Below are 25,249 nucleotides of genomic sequence, written 5' to 3'. Positions count from 1 at the left end.
GAAACCATATGGAAAAGTGTTTAACTGCTGAAGAAGATGTGAGTTTACAATGCAATCGCCCCAAACCAAATGCAAGAAAAGTGATGTTTCAAATTCAGAATTACACATAGCAATTACATATTACATTTATCAAAATTTTGAAATTCATGGAAATGACTCAAAATAGGATTTAAAAAAACACACGGGTTTACAATAGAACCAGTAGGGAATCAAGCACATTAGAAAGTGTTTACTCTAATTCAAAAAAATGTGTCCTATTATAATATTTAAAATCATAATTAAATTGTTGGTGGAAATGATCAAAAAATTCCCTCCCCCCAAAAAAACTATTGAAAAATTATTTAGATACATGATAAATATTTGAACTAATCCTCACTAATAAATGACAAGGTGCGTAGCGTTTTTAAGGGGTGCTTAAAGGTGCTTATTTCGATTTTCGTTTTTTAAAAGCCCTTAAAGGTGCTTTTTTCCAAGGGTGTTTTTAAAAAGTGCTTAATTTTCCCTTTTCCAAAATGTGATATTTTGCTTAATGTTAATTTTTGCCTCAAATTATGCAAAAAAACATTGTCCTATTCAACATTTTCGCAATTAACTCTACCCCGGCGTACCGCCTTTTAGTGTATGAAAACATCATTTGTTTTAAATGTTTTATGAAATACTTGCGAGTCTGCACATGTGTATACTGAACTGTTCAGTGGTAGGTATTTTTGACTCTCATGTGCAACCCTGCTGCATTTTGCGAGAGATTCTCAATTTTAGACTTCATTTTCCGCCCTCTGTAATAAAATCAAAAAATCTCTCAAATTTTTGCTAATTACGGGGACCAACTACACATTGTCAATTTTTTTCTCTATTAGTGATAGAAAATTTCATTTCTCTTGTGAATTTCATCGTTTGTGACGCGCCATCGTCTTTGTTACTGTAAATAAAACCTAATAAAACCATCAATTGTCAAGAACTTGCCAACCCTGTCTAATTATGATTTCAAAGTGCTTAAAAATATTTTTTGAGTGCTTGAGAAGTGCTTATTTTTTGTTGAAAAATTTGGCTACTCACCCTGAATGAAAATTTATGCATTCATTTTGCTTAAGTAACCCATTTGTTTTTCGCACAAGCATTGTTTTAAATTTAAAAAAAAAATTTATTAGTACAACTCCGCACAAAGAAATTGGTTATTTTTTAAAATGCCCATGGTATTTGATGCAAAATTTATAAGATACCTAGAAGGAAGTGTAGAAGATGGAATTGTTCATTCAAAAGATGGTTAGAAAAAATTAATTGTTTATTTTGGTTCTGAGTTTGCAGTACTCTAGGCTATGTAATATTTCTGTGTAGAGGTCCAGTAAGTTGGTATTCAAGGGAACAATCTATAGTTGCTACATTAAGAAGCTGAATATATTGCAACTCTAGAATAAGAACAACAACTGTATAATAAGAACAATAAGAGGCTGAATATATTACAACTGTAGAATGTTGATGAGAATTAGTCTCCATTAAAGCTCCAGTGAAAGAAATGCCAAGAAACTAAATTTCTTCAACTTTAAAGATAGATGAACAAAGTGATAAGTTTGGAAAAGAAATTGTGGTGTGAACAAACAAACAAAGTTAACATACAGATGTGCAATTTTATTTGATAAAAAAAAGTTGATAAATGTAAAATATTGTCCTACTGATAAACAAATTGCTGACTTGCTTTACTGAAATCCAGGGATCAAATAAGTCTGATGAATGTAAATGTGAATTTATAAAATTAGTTTTTTCTTTATTTAAAAATCCTACGAAGAACTATTTAGTTAAAAAAATCAAAATAGAATATTAATAATTTAGGAAGTATGTTGTATATATAATTTTTAATGTGTTATTAATTTAAAAAATACACGAGTGGCTACGTCTGTGTAATATCTTAAAAACAAATGTTGTCCTAATGTTGTAAAAAATCAAAGTAAAATCGGTTTCAACTTAAAAAATCAAAATCTATTCTACACATGTTTTTATTTACGTTGTGTTTTATTAAATATTTTGCACATGCATAGGGTTGTTAGTCAGCGAGCTTTTTATTCTAAATATAGCTTGGAATGCCTGTTTAAGATAGTGGATGCTGCTCCAAATGAGTATTTAAGAAAATGGACACTGCTGCAAATACGTTTTTGATACGTAGTTGCAAATACATAAAATTTCACTTATGAAATTTTTTTCTTTTTTGCGGAGAATAAAATAATGGATCATAATAAATTCCTAATTGTGGTGTCTTCCATTTGCTTTAATTACATTTTTGAAAAAGTTATTACATAAAAGTCATCAGCTCTTTTTAAGAGGTTGATACGGTTCCTATAAATTTATTGTAATGGCATTAATATAGAATTTTTAAAACCAATTAATTGTTTAGTATTCAAAACACCAAGAGATATCTGTAATTAATAGAACCAGCCACTTTGACCCCGAAGTCCAGGAATTTACCCCATAATGATTATGTTTAGTATTTTAAGAAGTAAATATGAAACTTCTCATTTAGTTATTAAACTTGAGTTGAACTTTGAAATGGCGCAATTTTGCTGTGTTCATTTTCTTAAAGACTGGTTTTGAGCTATATCTAGATTAGAAAGCTTACCAATGATTGTTATTCACAATAATGAGTATCATTGAGCCATGACGGCTTAAGGGATAGAGCATTCGCCTTCCTAATGAGGTGAACTGGGTTTGAATCCCAGTGATGGCTGGTCGATACGAATTCCGCAACCGGCTTGCATCGATCGCAGTGCTGGCGTAAAATATGTTCAGTGGTAGACGAATCATGGCTCAGAGACCCCTTTCTGTCTGGCTAACCATAGGAGGTTTTCGTGGTTTTCCCCTCTATGTGTTGCAAGTGCGGGTTAGTTCCATCAAAGAGTCCTCCACGAAGGCAAATTGCTCCCAATACTTGATCCAGGAGTTTCCTTGTCTTCTGGATTGGGTTCAAAATGACAAGGCTACGGAGTCGAACATCAGTTGTCATAAACCAAAAAAATTGGGTCAGCTGTCCGAGGACAATTATAAAATAAAATATAAAATGAGTATCATTTTATTTGTATTATTCATTTGCCAGATGATTAAATAAAGTAGAAAAAAAGACTTAATTTATTAATGGAAAAACTATTTAAACAGCTTTCAAAAGTAATAAGTATTATTTTATTTTTCTATTAGGTTCAAGTTCAGTGCTACATGAAGTGTCATTCCTTATTGTATGCACTCATCACATTATTAATGGGTGCAATTTTTATGCTCATGACTAAATTCTCTATGGGATGTTACTTGCTGGAAAGGGTTGAGTATTCCTTTTTTTTATTATTACATACACATGGAAACACAGAGATGCAAAGATAAGCAGTTTTGACTTAAAGGGAGAGTAATAAGTTAATCAATCAAAAGAAGGGAGAAAAGATTAAAAAGTGATTCATTTCGTATTTTGCAAAATTTTAATAATGGCCTTTTTAGCTCTCCATTTTTTCTTTATATTTTGGATTTTTTTTTTTTTTTAATTTATGCATATTGTAACACTTGGAAATTTTATCTTATCTCCACCACACTTTTCTAATTGGTTGATTATCTTGTTTAAACTTGTTTTACGTCCCCGATCAGTTATGTTTTACGTCCCCTATTTTCCTTGTCACTTGCTTGTAGTTTACTTCTGTTTCTCTGTGTTTCCCTATTTCATTCACTGTTTTAGAGTTTGTAGTTGTCCTGATATTTCTGAATTTTGTGCCTTTAGAACATCCCATTTACAATTAATATAAATGTGGATTTTAAAATTTGAAGTATTGAAAGATTTGCAGTTTAAAGCTGACATCTTCGTATTTTAATTGACTATGGTTAGGGCCAGAGGCGTATCTAGAGAAAATGGCGCCTATGGCAAACCTCCCTATCGGCGCCCCTTCTTAAAATATTTTATATATATATATATATATATATATATATATATATATATATATATTTTTATATATATATACATATATATATAATACAATACTGAAGCGCGCTTGATTTGTAAGTTACCAAGGATTGGCTTGAAAATGGATGTGCGCGAGTTGATATTATTCTGGATAAGTTAATAATTAATACGTTGACATTTAATTATACAATTTTAATGATTTTAGAAAAATAACACTTATTTAAGAAGAAAAAAAGAGAGAAAGAAGCATGAATTGCCGTTTGGCGCATATTTTTAGCCACGGATTTGCCCGAAATAGATTTGCATGTGGTAAAAATTATATAAATTAACCAAGAAGTTTTTAATTAACTTATTTATAATAACATACAATTAACTCAATGATTTCACATAGAATTTTATCACTTTAGTTGGGTATCAATTGTTTTTTTTCTTTCAAGTTTTGAAGAGTTTGTCAATTTTTTTGGAGAAAAAAACCATTACTTTATGTTTTTTTATTTCTATTCATTTGATTAAACATCGTATTTAAATAGATATTTTAGAAACATTAAAATTCTAAGTAATTAGTTTATTTACATTAAAATCATTTCTTTTATCGTTTAAATCAACAAAGCAAATATTTTCTTCTTTTATAATACCCAAATCTAAAAAATTTTAATTAATGTTATCATCATGATTACAAAGCAAGATTAATTCTTTGCGGTAAATATTATTTAATAAAATTGTATAACTTTGAAAATTAAAGATAATTAAATCACCAATAAATCTAAAAACATATTTAATAATAAGTGCATGATTTTTTTCTTCATAATAGTGCAAAAATAAATTAGCTAAGAGAGATGAAAGATTAGATCCTTGTGGTATTCCATAAATTTGAAAAAATATTCTTTTCCATTGTTAAGGTAGTTATTAAAAATACTATGAAAATCGCAATTAAGGATATTTTTAAAATCATAGCAATAATTCAAAAAGACATCTTTTAGTTTAAAAAGGGGAATGCTATTGAAAAGATCCTGGAAATCAAAAGTCGCAATCGGGTTAATTTTATTATCTTTAATATATTCTAAACTCGAGTGATTATTAGTGATAATTCAAGAAAAAGTTTCTTTAATGATATTGTTAATAATTAATGTTTAAGTAGGTTGAGAAAATGGAAACTATTATGAACATATTTTTGCGGCATCGTGCTTGAAATTTTTAAAAGGAAAATAAAGACAATTAAAGTATAGACATTTTAGTTTCGTTTCGAATTTTTCTTCTTTTTAGGATTATAAAACTTTTTTTTAAAATCGTATGGTAGACTTGGAACTATTCAAAAGATTTAAATATTTAATTAAAAGTTTGTATATTTAAATTAAAAATTCTTATCTTTAATTCTTGTTTGTTCATTTTATGCACATAAGTCCGAAGGTGGTTGGAACCCATCAAGTAAACTAGAAAAAGAATTACCTTTGACCTTTGGTAATCCTAATTATTAGTATCAGATAATCATGTATTATTACAATTTTAATGGTTCGATAGGGAAACGTTAAATATTTTATTTTAAATTACAAAATATTACGATAAAATTGTAAGTTACTTTATTTTTCTTTAAACCCATAGAAATTAGTGCATACATTAACTTAAGCAATAAAATCAAATGTAAAAGCATACTTCCCCTTAATAAAAACATTTTTCATCGAATTTAGGTTTTTGATCTTCGTATTCCCGAGAACCTTAGACTAGAAAACAGGTCCTCCCCCTAATATATTTCCTTTAAATTTGAGCTAAATAGAATATTATTTTTATGTAAAGAAACAAAAAAGTAACAAAAGTACAATAATAACTCAAAACACATTTAGAAAATCTGCACTAATATTAAAATGTTAATAACACACATTGATTTCTTTTGTTCATATTTGAATTTGTCACATAATTTTCGCATATTTCGCAAAATAAATAAAATGGAGGATAAAAGCTTTATTTCTAAGAAGAAATATTCTGAATTAATGCAATAAATTAAAACTGTTTTACAATAATCTTATTTTTCCAAACATGGCCATGGCTAAGGTACCAAGAGTATTGTTAAAAAAATCCATAAAAGATATGATAAAAAAATTGCTAAAAGAATTAGTTTAAAAAAATATTATTTCAAGCGGGCATAAAATGCTTTTTAAAGGAAGGTAATGTAATATTATTATTAAATATTTTAAATAGTTCTGAGAATTTTCTATAGTTACGGTTTATTAAAACCAAAGTAGGCTGTTATGTGACCAAATTACTACGTTAAATCTTAGTTAATAAAAATGTCGTTTCTTAAAATTTGCACTCAAGCGTCAATTAGTTGAAAATATTAAAAAGAAAGAAGGTAGAGACGAAATGCACGTTTATAGAAAAAATGATTTAAAGTTCATATGATCAAATTTAATCTTAACACATAGATCGACAAATACATAATTATTAATAAAGTAAATTTTTGCCTTAGCGGTTATTCGTTTAAACATTTAATGGTGCAGAGACATTTTTTTTAAATTTAAATATTGTCTGGGGTAATAAGTAAGTTTAAAATTTTAAGCGGTTAAAAATTTACCCAATCGAGGACCTTTAGATTAAAATGCAACTTCAGTTTACAAGCAACAAATAATTAATTTATCTATAAAATAAAGGATTTAACCATCGATATTTTTTTGACAAAGCCATTATCCGAATAAATCTTTTCAAAATTAATTGAATTTAATTAGTTTTAAAATACTCCTTTTAAGAAAAGGAGAAATATAAATCTTTTGAATATTTTGAGGACAGAGGGCTTTTTGAATTTTTATAAAAATGCATATGTTTAATAAATAAACAAGCTCGAATTTTTCTATAAGATGTTTATTATTAATTTTTTCTTATTTTCTTAAAATAAAAGGAATTAATTAATGAAAAAAAAATTTATTGTGCTGCTTTAATAGATAGTTATGAAATACATATGTGCCAACAAATAAGCCTCAAATACATATAAGCCTCAGTGATATTTTTTTCCATTTTATTTTAATTATAATGGACAAATAAGATGCTTTGAAATTAAAAAAAATACTAAGTAAGGTCTTGATAAATTACACAACTCTTTTTTTTCTCAATTTGTAAACAAAAGAATTATTTAAACTTGAGCTTAAGTTATTAATTTAAAATTAAAATTGAGTGTGAATAATATTTCTGTGACTTAAGGGCAAAATTAAAAAAAAAAAGATCAGTTTGAACAATTAACGATACGTTCCTTAATCTATTCATTCAATAAATAAATTAACCAATTAAAAATAAATAAATTGAACTTTTATGAGTGTTTAAACCTAAAATCTATCTTTTAATGAATGAAAGGAAATCTATTTCGTAATGCTACGTAATTTACACAAAAATATTTACTTATTGCAATTATGTTTCCAACATTTCAAATTTTAACATTCGTTTTTTCTTCCCATTAAGACATTGTTTTTAATAATAATACAATAACGAGCATTTAATTCACGAAGTTCACTTTTTGTTACCAAAATATCATTGTGCATATTAAACGATTTTGTTTTATAAAAATAATTATATACAAAAACAAAATATTATAATGTAGTAAACGCCCCTCTGAATCTGCATATACAGAGATGCAAACTTGCTCTGCTCCGTATAGAAAAATATTTTTTATTGAGTGCAAAAGTTACATTTATTGTATGATTCTTTGTTTATTTAATGTAAAACCATTTTCCCTTTCTACGTTTAAATAATAAATAATTGAAAAAAATCACGTGAAACATACTTTTGTTTACTGTTATTTTGTTTTGGTTATTTTGAGAATTATAAATTTTACCAGAATTATCTTAAATTCTGCATGGTTTCGTTTTTAACTACCACTGAATAAAATATTTTAAAGAAAGTGGAGCAGTTGGCATTGCTAGAAAGTATATCGATCGCTGTAAAATATAACGTGAAATAATGAAGTGAGCATGATTTCAATACATAAGAAATGATTACTTACAATTTAATCCTTGATTTTCAAAAAATCCTAATACTTCGTTTAAATTACATTTATGGCTGTCTGGTTTAAGCAAGGCAGAGGCACCTCCTGTTTTTAGTATTTAAATGTTTTGTGACAGTGATTCCCACCATGTGTGGCAAAACTTTCCTTTTTGAAAGGATTTACGCTAATTTACAGCAAGGGTTCTATTTGTATATTCAACAAATTCGAAAGCCGCTTTTCAAAGTGATTTTCACCCCTGATAAAATTTAAGATAGTTGGGCTAAACTGGACAGGGACACCCCATGGTTTTCACATCTCTTTGCCCTCTGTCACCACCAAAGGGCTATTTTCTATGCCTGCAGGTGTTCTATTCATCCCCAGATAATTGCCCTTTTACATCCTGGTAATGTGATATGAAGAGATGTTTATCTTGTCTTTTTGCTTGTGGTACTGGAAAAAGAAAGATTTATCTGAGGATCCGATCATTGGAAGTTTTTATCCTGCTTTCTGGAGAGTTTTCTAAATGATTCTTTTCAATGTTTTATTTATTTTTTTGAAATTTGTATTATTGTTTTTAAAATTTGTATTAGTATACGAGTTAAATTAATTTTTTTAAAACAAGCAAAATATCAAAATATTTTGAAAAATTGAAAAAACGAAAGAAACGTTGGTGTTGGTTGATTTTGCGCCTTTTTCAAATAATGCGCCCATGGCTCAAGCCATGCCTGCCATACCCTAGATACGCCACTGGTTAGGGCTGCAAGTTTGTCAAGGGGAAAAAGTCCCGAAATTCGCGGGAAATTTTGAAAATTACGCAGATTCTAAACATAAAAAATTTAATATATAAATGATGCAAAAGACTGAAATTGCGCAAATAATAAAAAAAAAGCTTAAAAAATAAACAAAAAGTATTTCTTTTAATTCAAGCAATATTAATATTTTTAGTTAAATTACTTACTAATCTCTAAAGGAGAACATATTTTAGTAGTTTAGCTTTTAAATCAATCGATCATATTTCATTCCATTTGAGTTCTCATTTCAACAAAAATCAATAAATATGTGTAATACATTTATACTCACAATCAGAACTTGTTAGGTGAAATCGAAATAAAACTGATATAGGTGATATGTTATAGATGATTGAACTGATAATATAATGATTCTCACACTCACCTGATGACCAAACTAAGTGTTAATGCTGTTCTAATTTGGAATATGGAAAACAAACCAAGCAACTTAAAACGTTAAGGAGCATGGCAATAAAATTCAAGGAATAACAAACATAAAACATTGTTCCAATGCTCATTCAAAACTCTGTATACCAATTTTTTATTTTAATATTTCATCTCAAATACCTTCACTTTTACTCTTTGAATCCCGCTTTTAGGTCATTCTTGTGTTTTAGGGTCATTCTTTATCTGCTGGCTGATACTAGGACTGCTAACACAGGGTTCCCACGGTCCTTAAAAACTGCTTAATTTTTATTTTGGAAAATAAGGGCCCTTTAAAGTACTTAATTTCGGTTCAAGGTTTTTAAAAGTTCTTAATTTTTTAACATCACTATGGTTGATCGGAACAATTTTTCAGTTCAATTTTTTAAAACAAAATGTTGTTTTTTTTATCACTTAGAATTAAACTATGCATTGAGGGTGAAGCATGGTCTAATTCTATTTTAGAGAGACGAAAATTAATGTGTGGGGGAGGGTTACAAGCAAGGGGAAGAAAGCATGTCCTTTCATTAATATATTCTACCCTTTGCCTAGAATGATACTCTATGAGGAGAGTGAAGCATTCTAAAAGAAAAGAATAGTGTGGACAAGGCAAATACTGGCATGGAAGAGTTAGTGCTTTTTTTTTTTGGAGGGGGCAGTTTTAATGTACCTAAGCAGAAGACCCCCACTAACCTTCAAAATTGACAGAATTCAAGAAATTCAGTTCTACTGTTAACGCATCTGCTTATAGGAATTAAGTAAAACGCTAAAAAAAGAAATATCAGAAAACATTTTTGAACTAGAATCCATAACGAAAACTATTTCCTAAAAACTTGAAGAATTAAATAAATTTGTATGATATTTCAATGTGTAATAAGTAACTGTAAATTTATAGAAGGCATAACATTTTTGAAAATTTATGATTGTACTAAAAATTTAACAGATTTGTTAAGAACAGGATTTGAAAAATCCCAGCCCACCTAGGATTTTCATCAAAAACCTGGGGTTTATTGGTTTTTTGATGAAATAAAATTTTTTTTTCCTGAGTACTAAATAAGAAAGCATGATTTGTTTCTAACAAGAAAGTTAAACATTTGGTAACTATTTATAATTTGTTTTGTTGCAATGTAAAATATTTTTTAAAGTTTTAAATTGTTACGCTATTTTTATTTCTTAGGGATAAGCAGATGGCTACATAAAAATCTATTCAACTAAAAAATCCTTAGATTTTAATAATCTTTTTATTCACTTAACATTGCAACTTAATTTACTGTTTTTTAATTTTTGTTCAATTCTCGGTTGCTTGAAAATTAGCTTGCTTTTTTGCCAAAATGTTTAGTTACATTATGTAAAGTTAATTCCTAATAACAGGTTTGGCTGGAAATGATTTTGTTAAAGTTCATCATAAAAGTAAATATAACACATTTGCTGGTCTAGTAGTGAAATATAAAAACTTGTTGAAATAATTTTTTTCAATGTTTTTGACAAATTTCTTTATTTACTCTTTTTTTTTTTTAATGTACATGAAAAAATTGTGAATCTTAATTTCTGCATTTAATTACAATTACAATTTTACTATTCAATTTCAATGAAACCATTAAAAATGGAATGCAGATTAGTTTCTTATGTTAACTTTTACAATCTGAATGACGTTAACTTTTAACACTCTGAAAATGTGTTTTTTTTTTAAAAAAAAAACCTTACCCGGGTTTGCGAAAATTGCCTGGTAATTCTTTGGCGAGCCCTGTTAATTAATACAATTATATCAGTTCTCACATTTTAATAAAATTGTTTTTATTTTTTGGGGAAGGTAAATGATTTGCACTGTCACTGGTGCCATAGGTATATTCGATGATAAACATTCATTTTTAATGTCCTTAATTTTTCAAAAAAGTACATAATTTTTGCTTTGTTGAAAGAATGGGAACCCTGTAATATGTTGAGATTTTATCAACATTTTCGATGACGAGCCTACCTGTGCATCCGCAACATAAAAAAATCTGAATGGAATTGACCAAACCAAAATCGCATGTGATTGGCTGTTACAGTATTGGGACCATAAGCACCATTCACAACTTCTGCCGTCTGGCTTGCATGCTTGCTTTTATTAAAGAAAAATTTAGAAATACACTGAAGTTTCTCTTCATTGACTTCCATTTTTGACACTTTGTAACTCACAACTGAATGGACCAAACAAAAAACAGCAAAATAATTTATTTAGTGCAAAATCACACCTTTCCAGCAAGCATAAATCTGATTATTTTTTGATTGATTCTTTACAAGATATCAATCAGTACAGCCATCTACCGAAAAAATAATGGATTTCTTATTACCCAAATATATGTCTCCTACATATACTTATTTCCTGCTGAAATTTTGGATATCTTTTTTAAAGCTACAATTATCCCTGTAAATGTTGATAATTATTTTTATTTTTCAGTTTTTTTAAATATTTTGTGATAAAATCATTAAATATCAGTTGAAATGATATTCATTTATTTAAAAGTTGTAAAGATATTTTTGCTAAATTTATAGATAATCACATACTTTTCTAACATTATTTATTTTAGTGCAATCTCAATCTTTGATTCAAAACTTATTAATTTTGAGCTTTCCAAATGTACTTTCTCTCTTGTATATACATCTGAAAATTAATGAATTGCAATCATTTAATATCTAATAGTTGAATTTATCTACCAAATATAAAACTGTGTGTAATTGGATCAATTGTACCTGAAGCTAGTCCTTTGAGAAAACATAATATTTTTACTGAGATAAATCAATTATTTTACCTCAAATAAAATGCTATTTCTGCTATGACATTTTCTGTCTTGCTGTATCATCTCTGTAGAAAGCAACAGTTCTCTTTACCGATCCAACACATTATTTTCGCTCATACTTCATTTGCATTCTTTTATGAAATATGCTTATTTTGGTCCCATTTTCACAGTTTTAATGCGCAAAGTGGAACCACCTTGTATATACCTTTTGGTTAAAAATTGATTTTAAATGTTTTATATATCATTGAATCATTTCCATGTAAAAATAATTTTGAATTCTTTTTAGTTTCCAGAAGTTTTTTCTCTTGGCACGTTTAGCAGAAATCCAAGTAAAAACCGGGTTTGTATTGTATGCCTTCTAATTCTATTACTACTTAGAGTTCTAATCATGCTGTTAAAAATAGTTTTGTTAAATCATGTCTTATTAAAGAAATACTAAAACAATTAAGACAAGAAAAAAAATTCAAATTATAAAAACTATTTGAAAGTACAAAAAATTGTCATAGTATTGTTTCAGTTCTATAAGCAAGAACCTTCCTCAGTGTCTAAATGTAGAATGAAGAATTTACAAAACACATGTAAAGTGGGTCAACCAATAGGGACAAAGTAAGTTTGAAGAAGGAAATAACAGTGGGGAGATAAGAAACTGGTGTGAGTGGGATTTGGCGGCAACCCCAGGGTGGACTTCCAAAAACTTGGAAACACTGAGTTGTGTTCTCAGCTATCCTCAAAAAGATTCAGTTCAATATTTGATTGCTTGTACTGTTTAATTAAATTCTAGACAGTACACCAATAATCTTAGTATAATTGCTTTTTCTTAATTAAAATTTTTGAAGTCTAACTCTGACACTGTTATTACTAAAACTGATAAAGGGGGTCAAATTGTAGTTCGAGACAGAGTTAAAAAAGTTAATTGATGAAGGTCCTTATAGATTACTACCTAAAGATTCAAGTGTTAATAAGTTGCGTAAAATAAAATTTGCCGTTGAATTTTCAGTAATTATTCCTAATCTATTCTCTTACACCTACTAATTTACACTGCGAGTTTTTATGCTTTTCTTAGAGTTCATAAGGTTGGCACTCCTTTTAGAGACTAATTGTTTCTAATATTGGCACTGCCTCTTATAAATTAGCTTTTTTAATTCTGTCCCCACTTTTTAGTATGTCAGAAACTCATACGGTTTTGTTAATGAGCTTCAAACGTAATGATAACAAAATGGTCTCTTTTGATGTAAAATCTTTATTCACTAACGTTCCCGTTAATGGTGACCTTAATTGCCTTAAAATAAGATAACAAGAATTCTACTTAAGCGAAGTTGAAAAATTAGTAAATCTTACTCACATTGGTTTAGAACAGCCCAATTTCACTTTTTAATGGTAAATTTTATTGGATGATTTATGGCTTATCTATGGGTAATCCTCTTAGCCCTTTTCTTAAATGACCTGTTTATGCACTACTTTGAAGGGAAATTCTTTAATTTATTAAAGCTCCTTTTTTATAGATGATATGTTGACGATTGTTTCGCATTGATGAAGAATGAATGCTGACATTGATCATGTTCTCAATGCTATGATTTCTATAGGTCCTTACATGCATATTATACAGATTTTTTCATACTTATTAACAGGAAACATACATACTTATTCTCTGTAATAACTGTGTACCTTTCTTAGACATTCTTATTGCTCGTAATTCCAATAAACTTCTCACTATTGTTTATCAAAATCCATTTGCGGTTTCACTCTTCCTTCATAATCTCTCATCTGATCGCCCTATCCAAAAGTCAACTGCCTTAGGCACACTTGACGTGCTTCTAAAATTTGTTCAAATAGTTACATACTCAATGAAGAGCTGTTTTTTGTCGAAGCTATCGCTGTAGACCATGGTTTTCCTTCTAATATTATTGTTTCCACTAATAGAAAATTAACCTCTCAATCAATTAAACTCTCCAAATCGAACTTTAATAGTTTGACTGTTTTACCTTATTATCCGAAAACCAGTTCCCAAATCTCTAAGATTTTGAATAAATTTTAGTTTAAAGTCATTTTTTCCCCTGAAGAACTAAATTTCATCAATCTTAAAAACCCTATTGCTGGTATTAATAGCTGAGGTATTTATTAAATTTTGTCCCACTGTGGTTTTGCGTATATTGAACAAAAATGTACCCTTAAACTTAAAGAACATGAAAGATACATCCGAAATAAGGACATTAACCTATCTTCTATCACTTTACACAATTGGAATTCAAATCACAGGTTTGATTTTTTTACTACTAAAATCATTCAACACTACACTGCACTTCACCTTCTGAACTTGTAAAATTCAAGTATTCCCCCCTCTCCCAAAATTTGGAACTCTATCTTAATTTAATCTGTTGCACCCTGGGCTCCTGTGAAATTGCCTCAAATCTGTTTCTTATCTCCCCATTGTTATTTACTTGTCTCCTTTGTCTCTATTGGTTAAAAAACTTTCGTGTAACTAAACGTGTTCTTTTTTTACTTCTATTCCTTTATTTAACATTTAGACACTGAGGAAGGTTCTTGTTTATAGAACTGAAACTATAGTGTGCCAATTTTATGTACTTGTGCTTTATTCATGTGATTTTTTGCTTTAGTCTACATAGCACAAAGTATTACCCTTGCGTTTGCTTGTGATAAAAACTATTTCTTAGAAAATTTTTATTTCGTAATAAAAGTTGTTTTGACCTTTTAGAAAATGTTATTCTTTGCTGATTCGGTGATAAGCTGTTTCACTAATGTTAGTGTGGAAGGGGGTGAAATTCGCGCTATATTTTACTTAAATTTTGTGTATCACTTATTGTAATAGGTGTTCAAAAATATTTGTTTCAAATTCAGTTATTCATTTGTACTTATCTTGCCTTTTAAAGAAAATTGTTCTTATAAATTCTTCATAGAATGTGGGTGGAAGCTTCAGTGTGATGATCAAAGCCAAAGGATGGAGGGAAAAGCTGCCTGACAAACATACTTCACCCCCTAACAAGACAGTTACTGCTGTTTTAAGTAGTCCAGGTGATTACTTATTTTCTATTCTTTGAAAGTCAATTACAGGTCATGAAGCTGTAGAATGTTACAAATATCTCAGCTTTCATTACCAGTTTTTCTGGTTAGCTTACTATTGAGTAGCTTAACGAAACGAGAGTTCGGCTTCTGAAAGTTATTATCTTTTAAATAACTTACATTAAGGATGGGTAAATACCCGTTTCCAGGCCATATGCCGCTGACCAAGACTGTTAGAAAAATACAATTTGAAAAAGGGTGGGATGAAGTGTTAATGACATTTACTCACATGGTGAAAATAAAAACTAGATAAAAACTAAACTAAATAAAAACTATTAATTAACTAAACTAAATATAAACTAACTAAATAAAAACTATTTAAAATAAAATCATATTTTTGAGAATTTTGCAGATCTTTTTATTATTGTTTTCATTTATTACATATATAAAAAAAATATTTACTGAAAAAACTAAACTAAATAAAAACTATTTAAAATAAAATCATATTTTTGAGAATTTTGCGGATCTTTTTATTATTGTTTTCATTTATTACATATATAAAAAAAGTATTTACTGAATTCTTATAAAAATTGGTTGAAAAATAAACTTTTGAGTTCAGTACTATTGCTTCTCTTGATTGAAGATAAACAAATTTAAAATTAGGACAGGTTGTGCTGAAAATTAGAAAAGTGCGATTATTTATCTCATTAAGCCGATTCCATTAAATAAGCTATAAATGGTTAACTTATAAATCGTTTGCATCTAATTTATTTTTATATTACTATTAAAATATCTTTTCTGAAATGCAAAATTAACTATTGAATGCAATCATTTTAAAATATGGATCATTTATTATAAATCATTTCTTCCTCAAAGTCGCCCAAACAGCTGCCACCCCTCACTTAAGTAAAGCTTTTTATTGGCACAAATAAAAGAATTATCTGTCTGAACTAAATCTCAATTCTTCTTTTCCATGATAAATTTGCATGTGTACAGTAACTCAAAGTCTCTTAAAATTAAATTTAGTGCTCATACTTTTTAGACAATATTTCATTACATGAATTTGATTATTCAGATAAACAACTTCATTCCGCTTAAATTTGGATACTATATGAGAATAACTGCAGAAAAAGAAATCTACATCAAAATGACGTGAATTGATAACTAAACAAACATGCCATGGATTGACAGTGAAACGGACATGCCATTAAGTGTATTCAAATGCATGATTTAAAACTTGCTATTTATATTTAAATTATCAGGATTTTATAAACCTAACAGAAATCAGTTACAATATCTGCCGAAAAATTGATTTAAAAAAAAAGTATGAAAGGACTACTTTAAAAAGTTAAGATTCAAATGCGTTATTCGAATTTCACATGTTGTAATAATAACTTATTAAAAATATTAGGATTATAAAAAATGACACATAAAAAATGCTAGAATTTAAAAATGAAACTGTTTTGAAAATCAATAGCTAGAAAAACAATCGAATCACCACTTGGATTTACCATGGAATCGGTGGGAGCAGCGAAAAGTGATTAATCCAATGTGCAATTTTAATTTTGCATGCTGTAATAACATCGTATGAAATAAATCAGCATTAATACCGAAAATTTGATTGTAAAAACCGTGATATTGCCGCATCAAAAAGCATTTGATGATTTCATGTTGTGTCAAATGTGCAATTCAAATTTTAAGTTTCATAGCAATATTGGGGGAAAAAACGAAAAATTCGTAAAAAAGTCTGCCAAAAAACGATCATGGATTTTCAATGGAATCAGTGAAAATTGAACGATTTGATTACTTAAATCAGCTTCAGTTTCCATGTTGTAATTATTATATTAAAAATATTAGTATTTTATCAGCTTAATTTTGTTTTGGCTTAATTGTTTTCTTTTTATAAATCTGCCTCAATCCCAAAAATATTTAACCTTATTAGAAAAAAAAGGCATTATATAAGGTTATTTGAACTTACTTTTCTCTTATACAGATTCTGGTTACATAGCCACAGCTATTTTGGTTGTAAATTCAGCTTTAGTGGTGCTTCAAGAAAAGGATAAATTGCCTCCAAGGTAATAATTTTAGTTGTTTATCTCATTAAAATGTTGGGGAGACTTTTTTACACTTATTATTAATATTATTTATTTATTTTATTGAAGAAAATGGGCAAATTTTTGTTTGTTTGTTTCAAGTATTATGAATAGAGAACTGAGTGTAAACAATAAAACCTGGGCAGAATTCAAAAAACTTACACTATTGCTTACGTTGTATTAATGAGACAGTGTATGAACAGGCTTGATATTTTAAGAAGTTTTATTATTAAGATTTGTATTAAAATTTGCCCATAATTTTACCATTCATTAGAATTTTCTGTGTTTTAAAAATTCTGAAATGTAGTGAACCATAAATTAATTTAAGGAGATTAGTATCCCTACATAAAGTATAAGAGTTTCCATACTTAGAGTGTCATCTTCACTTTATATGTTAAGGTTTTAACATATTTTGAATTTAAAAGGTAGTCATAAATCCAAAGTAGTACGTACTTCAAAAATATAAAATCTGAGAAATAATATTATTTTATTGAATGAAAAATATGGGCCAGGTCCTCAACAATGGTGTCTGCATGATTTCTGCTAAGTTTAGAAGAAGCATGACTTGACCTTTAAGACTGTTTTTATATCTTGGACAATCTATATATATATTTCTCTTACACGGCGACAAAAAAAGCCTCATTACAACTCCCCGAATGGCTACGATAGAAAATCGACCAATGATTGCCGCTAAAAATGTCGCATGCCAAATCTAGCTGAGATGGCTCAACATATTGCGCTTTTAAAAACGGAAACTGTAATAACCAGAGAGAGCATAAGCTAGGCAGAAGTGAGTAGTCTTTGTCGATAGATCTCTATTTTAGTATTTTGTTGAAAGTGCTTTTTTTCACGAATTTATATATTACGAATTTATTTGACGATTTTTTATTTATATCACGAATTTATTTGTTTTACTAGAATTTATTTGTTTATGCAGGTTTTTCCATAGCAATTCACTTATTTCAATTTTTAATAGACTTAATTATAGCCAAAATTTTAACCTTTTTAAAGAGATATCAATTTTAGAAATTTTATCTTAAGATTTTATACTATAGCACATTTCTAATAGGTTTAACGAATTACATGTATGTATTTGAATTCAAATTTATTTTAATGACTTAGTATTTACTAAAAAGATTTAATTTAAAAAAAAAAAAAGTTTTTATATGGATTAGAATGATTGTTTTGAATTCTTAGAATTTTGTGCATTTGCAATGTACCTAAGTTAGTAGCGAGCGAAGCGAGCTTGGTTTGTGAAGCAAACCATATAAGATTTCGTAGCAATTTTCGGGGGTTAGCGAGCAGGGGGCGCAGCCCACTAGTATATTTAAATATTAATAGATGCTAGTAATGTGGATTCAGACCCAGTATCCCATGCCTCATCATCACATTTTCTGAGACAGTTAAATCAGTATTATCACTTTTTTTTGTGGAAAAGGTTTTAACTGATTGCATTTTTTATATAAGCTGTCTTTAATGATTAGATTTAGTATATAATTCCCTCAACATTGCATAGTATTCTCCCGCCCCTTTGAAAAAGGGTCTAACCAATGTGATAGCCAGCTAGTTTATTGGTGAAAACTTCTCCAATCACACCATCCAACTTAAAAATTTTAAACCCAGTATAATGTCCAAATTATACAATAATAATACAAAATAGTTAAGTACTAAAATAACAATATAAATTTTTATTATTGAATGCCAGTTGTTAGGCCACTAGGTTTTTAGATCACAGGCTCTCTAACATAACTGTACTTAAGCAGGGCACATGTCCAAATGCAAAGCAGTTTTATCCTGGTCAATTATATAAATAGAGAACATGTAGGAGAGTCAATAATGTTTAAACAGAGTCTAAAAGCTGCAACTACATGAGGTGTGGTTTAGAGAAGAGTACATTCCAAGGTTTCCCTCGAAAGATGCAAAGTTGTTTCATGAAGAAGCACTTGGAATCCATTTCCAACTTTGCTGAATGGAATCTCCCAGAAGGTTTTGAGGAACCAAAAATTTATTGTGTGGGGCAAAGTAGCCAGCCTTTATATTATCTGCCACAGTGGGTGAGAATCCACTGAAAGCACGCTTCATTACAGGAATTCTCATGCTAAATCCTGCACCTCAAGACACAAAATTCTTTGCCTCTTTATTAGAGGAAAGAGCCTATAATAATTAGGGTTCACGCCAGTAAGGCGACAATTGTTCAAATGTTGTTAAAATCATAAGCATGAGTGACAAATTTGCAACCTTGAAATATGTTTAGAATTTACAAAATAGTACCAAAAAATAGTTTTTTGCATTGAATTCCATGCATTAAAAATATTGCCGTAATAATTTTATTGTTCAATTTAACTGGTATGGAATTCTAATGCGTTTCATTCAAACGAATTTAACTAAAAGTGTCTGATACAAAAAATTTTAAATTATATCTAGAAATTTCTAATTTACATGTTGTGCTATGCTTTGCAATCATGTACTGACAGCAAATTTTTTCATCAATAAAATATTTTTTGCTCTTTTAGAATTGAATTAATTTAAAAATTTATAATACAAAATTTTGTTAGTTCTTATTTTCTGTATTTTCAACAACCACCAGCTATATTACAAACTTGCAATGTTAATACTGCCAAAGCTTAACATTTAAATATTCTGTAATTCTAAAAGAATTATATATGATATCCATCCATAACCAGAGCTTATGGACATGCAATTAGTCAAAACCGTTTTCTTCAAAGAAAGTAGTAATATTGCTTTAATTATCTCAGAATATGTGATGTGGTAATTAATAGCATGGGAAACTGATCGGTCCTATGTTACAAACTTCTATTAATATTTAAAAAATATTGTCCAGGAAGATATAAAAACCCTCTCCAAGGTGAAATCATGCTTCTTCTCTATATAGCAGCATCAAGTAGACACCTTATTGTTGCAGGCCTGCCCTCTCCTCCTTTGCATTAAATATAACATATAAAATTTAATTAATTCTAAATTAAAGCTATCTTCTTTAGTTTCTTTAAAAAAAATACTTTGAATTAAATGAATTACATATTATCCATCTCTTCAAAATTGGAAAAAATTAAAGGAATACTGGATAAAATTCAAATTTATTGCCCAAAGAATATATATTATTTATAAAAAATGCATATAAAAGAATTAAATTACTGTGAAAAATTAACATTTAATTACATCACCGTTTTCTATATTCAAGTTTGTTACACATACCAGTTAGGATTATAGGTGTACAGTGTTATAGGAAGCCTTAATCATTTTAAGTCTTATCTACAGAAAGCAAGATTATTTTTGTATTGGTGTTAATCATGATTGTTTTTTTTTTCCCTTATCAATTAGTGGTGGCGTATTGACACCTGGAGCTGCTTTTTCCGATACAAGTCTAATGAAAAGAATTGAGAAAAGAAACATCACAATCAATGGTGTGTGAAATATTCCCAAAACAAAAATATTTTTGTACTCATTTTTCTTGAATATTGATTTCTTAATAAATAAAAACTGATAATTTATGATACGTAATTTTGTGTGTGTGCGAATAGAGTTACGTAGTAAAGTGTTATTAAAGTATTTTCCTTGTATTTTTTTAAAACTTCAACAGGGTTCAGATTTTTTCCAGGTGCAGGGATGAGATTTTTCCATGAATTTCCGCATTTTTTTCAGATTTTTCCCGCTAATTTCCGCTGAAATTTTTTTTTGAACAAGTTGAAATATTTCATTTTCCTCGGAGCGAAAGTATTGAAGTTTCTCTTAAAATCATTTGGGATAAAACTGGTTGACCTTTATACAAGGATGAGATTTTTTCGCTTTTGCCTCTCGAATTTCAGCCTTTTTATTAAAAACTCCGATACTTTAAAAGTTTCGTTTTTTTTTTTTTGTTGGAAAATTCAGTCATTGAAACAAAATAATTATATATATTTACGATTTTCAAAGATAAACAGAAAAATTAAACTACGTCCTAGCTGCTAACCCTTCCGTATTTTAGCTATTTTCTCTGTTTTTATGCACAGAAAATAAGATTTTCCGTATTTTTATTCGTCCGCCTGATAGCTCGTATTTTCGCAATTCAGACGTCGTGACTCTGTTGTCTGGCGCGGAAGCAAACGAAAAAAAATTAAAAATAAGGTGGATTTGCGGTGAAAATATTTATTTGCTCATTCACAATTAATCTTGTAATTTTTTATTTATTATGTCTAAACAAAAACAAGTCTTTTAGAAATCCCAAGTCCAGACTGCAAATATCTCGATTCTTATTCACGCGATTTTACTATCAAACATCGATTTTCGTATTTACCTGATTTAAAAGTTGAATGTTTTGATTCTTATTCAGGCGATTTAAATATCGTATATTGCAATCTTTTTTTACAAGATTTTAAAATCCAATATCACGATTTGTATTTACACTCTTAAAACCCTATGTAGCGAGTCGTATTCACGCGAGCTTAAAATCCATTGTGGTGATTCATTTTAGCGGTTGTAATATCAAACAACGATTTTCGTATTTATACGTGCTTTAAAAATTAGACATTGTAATTTGTATTTGCACAATTGAAAATTATGCATCGTGATTCGTATTTACGTTATCTAAAAATTACTAATTGTATTTTTCCGTTAAATAAAAATTTTATTTTATTTTTTAAAATGCAATATAGAGTTTCATTATCGGGATTTATATTCTATCAATTTAAAATCATGCATGTGATTCATATTCATGCAATTTTAAAATTAATCATCGGGATTTATAATCACATGGTTTACAAGTTTAAAAATCACACTTTTTTTTGTCAAATTTTTGTATATATATATATTTATTCTTTGATTTCCTCTTTTTTACTTTTTGTCTACTCTCATTCCTGCAGGTAAAACCTACTTCTTAAAGGATGCAGAAGAAACTAAAAATGATCTGTATAATTAATAATTCAAACTTAAATTTGCAGGCTTCATAGTAGACAACAAAAAAAATTCTTTAAGAATAATGAATGAATAAAGGGCTAACAACAAAAAAATAGTATGATTCACTATACTTTAAATAAAGGCAAATTTTATCAAAAAAATAATAAAATTTACATAATTTCTTAGATTTGTTTGTTTCCAGTGTACTTTTATCATGGGGCATGACACAACTCGTGTTAGTTTAAGACCGAAATATATTCAATTTTTATGATATTGTTATATTAAAAATCTAACCAATATAAAGTTTGGAGAATAAGTGCCTACTTGTATTACCTTTTTGTATGTTTTGAAGCCAATTTTTTAATCAAATTTATCCTTCAGTTTCTTGGGATTATTTACTTAAACATCTAATATATATAATTCTGTTACGTGGCTCCCAAATTTTGGCTGTATTTCTTTTCCGCCGGTGGCAACGTTTGTTTTGTTTACGTTACTATTTCTTACACGGCGAATCGACCCATGATTGCCGCTAAAAATGTAACATGCCAAATCTAGCTGAGGTGGCTCAACATATAGCGCTTTTAAAAACGGAAACTAAAATAACCAGAGAGCATCAGCTGCGGCAATCTCATACTATTAAGCTAGGCAGAAGTGAGTAGTCTTTGTCGATAGATCTCTATTTTAGTATTTTGTCGAAAAAGAGCTTTTTTTTCTCACGAATTTATATGCTATTAAAAATTTATTTGACGATTTTTGATTTATATCACGAATTATACTATAGCACATTTCTAATAGGTTTAATGTATTACATGTCATTTATTTGAATTCAAATTTATTTTAATGACTTAGTATTTACTAAAAAAAAAGTTTTTATATGGATTTGAATGATTGTTTTGAATTCTTAGAATTTTGTGCATTTGCAATGTACCTAAGTTTGTAGCGAGCGAAGAGAGCTTGGTTTGCGAAGCAAACCATTTAAGATTGCGTAGCAATTTTAGGGGGTTGGCGAGCAGGGGGCGCAGCCCACTAGTGTTTACTATTTTAAAGTTAGTAAATAAGCTTATGCATACTATTTTAAACTTATTAAATATATTTATGTCTACCAATTTAAAAATCACAATTCTCAAAGCAACAAAAGGATCAAAACAGTAGATAAAAATTTAATAGTATAAATACATCAATATAGATAAAAATACAGACCAATGTACATTCATATATTTTTTATAATTTCACAAGGTACATAAAATAAACTATAAGTGTCAATTCTTGTTAAAAGATTACTGTAAATTATCATTATATCATATACTTGTATAGTATGATTTTATAAAATATGTCTAAATAAAAATTCATACATAATCATTAGCACAATAAAATTCAAATGTATTTTTGCATAGAAAAATACACTGGTTATCATAAATTAAGGAAAATTCACAAAAATCGCGATAACTCAAGAAATTACACATGGAATTTTATGAAACTTACCCACAATATACAACACATAGTAAGGTATTAAACAACATAAAAAGAAATTATCAGACATTAATAGTAGTATAGAAATTAGCACATGTATAAAATAAACAAATTGGAAGTATCGGTTTGCAATAGAAAAAGTACCTTTAATATGGAATATGATTGCCTCTAGAAGCAATACAGCACAAACAGCGATGTGTGATGCTTTCAATTATGCGGTCTATCAGTTCAATAGGAAGTGAGAGCCATTGCTCTTGTAAAGCAGTTGCAAGCGTGGCAAGGGTCTGAGGGGGCGGATTGATGGCAGATACACGCCTCCCTAGAGCATCCCAAACGTGCTCGATAGGATTCAAGTCCGGGAATCGAGCTGGCCACTCCATGCGAGTAATTGTTTCCTGTTGAAGATAATCATCAACAATGCGAGCTCTGTGTGGTCTTGCATTATCGTCCTGTAACAGGAAGCAATCACCAATTGCCCCGGCATATGGGCGCACATAAGCATCAAGGATGTTGTCTCGATAAACCTGAGCATTCACGGTTCCCCTTGGAAAGACATGGAGGTATGTGCGCCCTCCTAAGGATATGCCTCCCCAAACACAGACACTGCCTCTTCCGTATGCATCTCTTTCACGGATGTTTGATGGATGATAACGGGTCCCAGGTTCTCTCCATATCAAATAACGTCTACTGTCACTTTCTAGACTAAACCTGGACTCATCCGTAAAGAGAACAGGCCTCCATTGATCTGACGTCCAGTGGACATGTTGTCGGGCCCACTGCAAACGGTCTCTCCTATGGCGTGATGTGAGCGGCACGCAAATGGCTGGTCGTCTCGCATACAGACCACCTTCGTGGAGCCTTCTGCGCACAGTTGACGTTGACACCAACCTTCCGGTGGCTGCAGCAAGAGAGGATCTAAGATGTGTCGGAGTAGCGGTTCTATTCCTGCGTGCACTTAATGTCAAATATCGGTCATCGGCACTGGTCGTAACAGTTGGCCGTCCTTGACTGAACCTCCTAGATGCCGAATCTGTGGTTTGAAATTGCCTCCAAAGTCTATGAACCACAGATGGACTCACATTTAGCCATCTGGCCACTTCTGATTGACTCTGCCCTGCCTCTAGTCTCCCGATGGCTCTCCATCGTAGTTCTTCAGGCAAATGATGCCTAGAGGTCATTATTACGAATTGGCTATCTCAGATTTTCAATGTCGCAATCACAGTAAAATTTGTGTGCTTTCTCTCAAACTTGGACTTTTATGCTCCAGGCAGATGACGTAAGCCGAGTGCAGCGCCACTAATTTGCATATTGCAATTTTACTCAGCTACTCTTAGTGGACAACATATGCAAATTTTGCACGGTTTGGCTTACTTTTGAAAGAGTTATCGCTATTTTTGTGATTTTTCCTTAATTTATGATAACCAGTGTACATAGATTTCATAACACACATGAAACGTTCAACTAGTTACAGAAATTTTTTTTTCAAGTATAAAGATACCTGAGCAAAGATACTTCGAATTGACAGCACATTAATTACAGGTAAAATATAATAATGAAACTAAGTCTCAGAAAAAGACATCATAGTTAAAACGAAATAATAGAAACTCACAATTCATCATGGATACTCAAAACCAGTAAAACCTGCTTAAAATTGTACAAAATGGCAGCTTCGTTATTAATCCAGTTCAATCTATCAAATTATTTATTATTCGTATTTTGTTCATCTAATTTTTTTAATATTGTGGTTTGAATAAGTTAACATATTTATTTATAAACGCGATATGTTGTGGTAATTTCTTTACTATTCTCTTTTCTGAAATAAAAAGATTAATTTACATATTAAAACTTGATATAGATTATATTTTATGCCATTGTCAAGTAAAATTTTAACCTATATA

The 25,249-nt window shown here is 29.3% G+C and overlaps 1 protein-coding gene across 2 annotated transcripts in view; it reads left to right on the top strand.

The window, feature by feature from the left end:
- LOC107451465 (saccharopine dehydrogenase-like oxidoreductase) overlaps positions 1 to 20,510 on the top strand; it is a 44,580-nt gene extending 24,070 nt beyond the window's left edge. For both annotated transcript variants that reach the window (XM_087149772.1, XM_087149773.1), the window contains 5 exons: positions 3,181 to 3,300; positions 12,167 to 12,220; positions 14,796 to 14,910; positions 16,892 to 16,973; positions 20,331 to 20,510. In XM_087149772.1, the coding sequence (XP_087005898.1) occupies positions 3,181 to 3,300; positions 12,167 to 12,220; positions 14,796 to 14,910; positions 16,892 to 16,973; positions 20,331 to 20,421 (462 nt within the window). In that variant the 3' untranslated portion in view covers positions 20,422 to 20,510. The remainder of the gene's footprint in view (positions 1 to 3,180; positions 3,301 to 12,166; positions 12,221 to 14,795; positions 14,911 to 16,891; positions 16,974 to 20,330) is intronic.
- Positions 20,511 to 25,249: the final 4,739 nt, after the last annotated feature.

The sequence above is a fragment of the Parasteatoda tepidariorum genome, chromosome 8 (genome assembly GCF_982258835.1).
Source record: "Parasteatoda tepidariorum strain Cologne lab strain chromosome 8, Ptep-v5.0, whole genome shotgun sequence".
Taxonomy (NCBI): domain Eukaryota; kingdom Metazoa; phylum Arthropoda; class Arachnida; order Araneae; family Theridiidae; genus Parasteatoda; species Parasteatoda tepidariorum.
The sequence above is the reverse complement of the archived record's forward strand: the minus strand, read 5'-3'. Positions and strand labels throughout refer to the sequence as shown.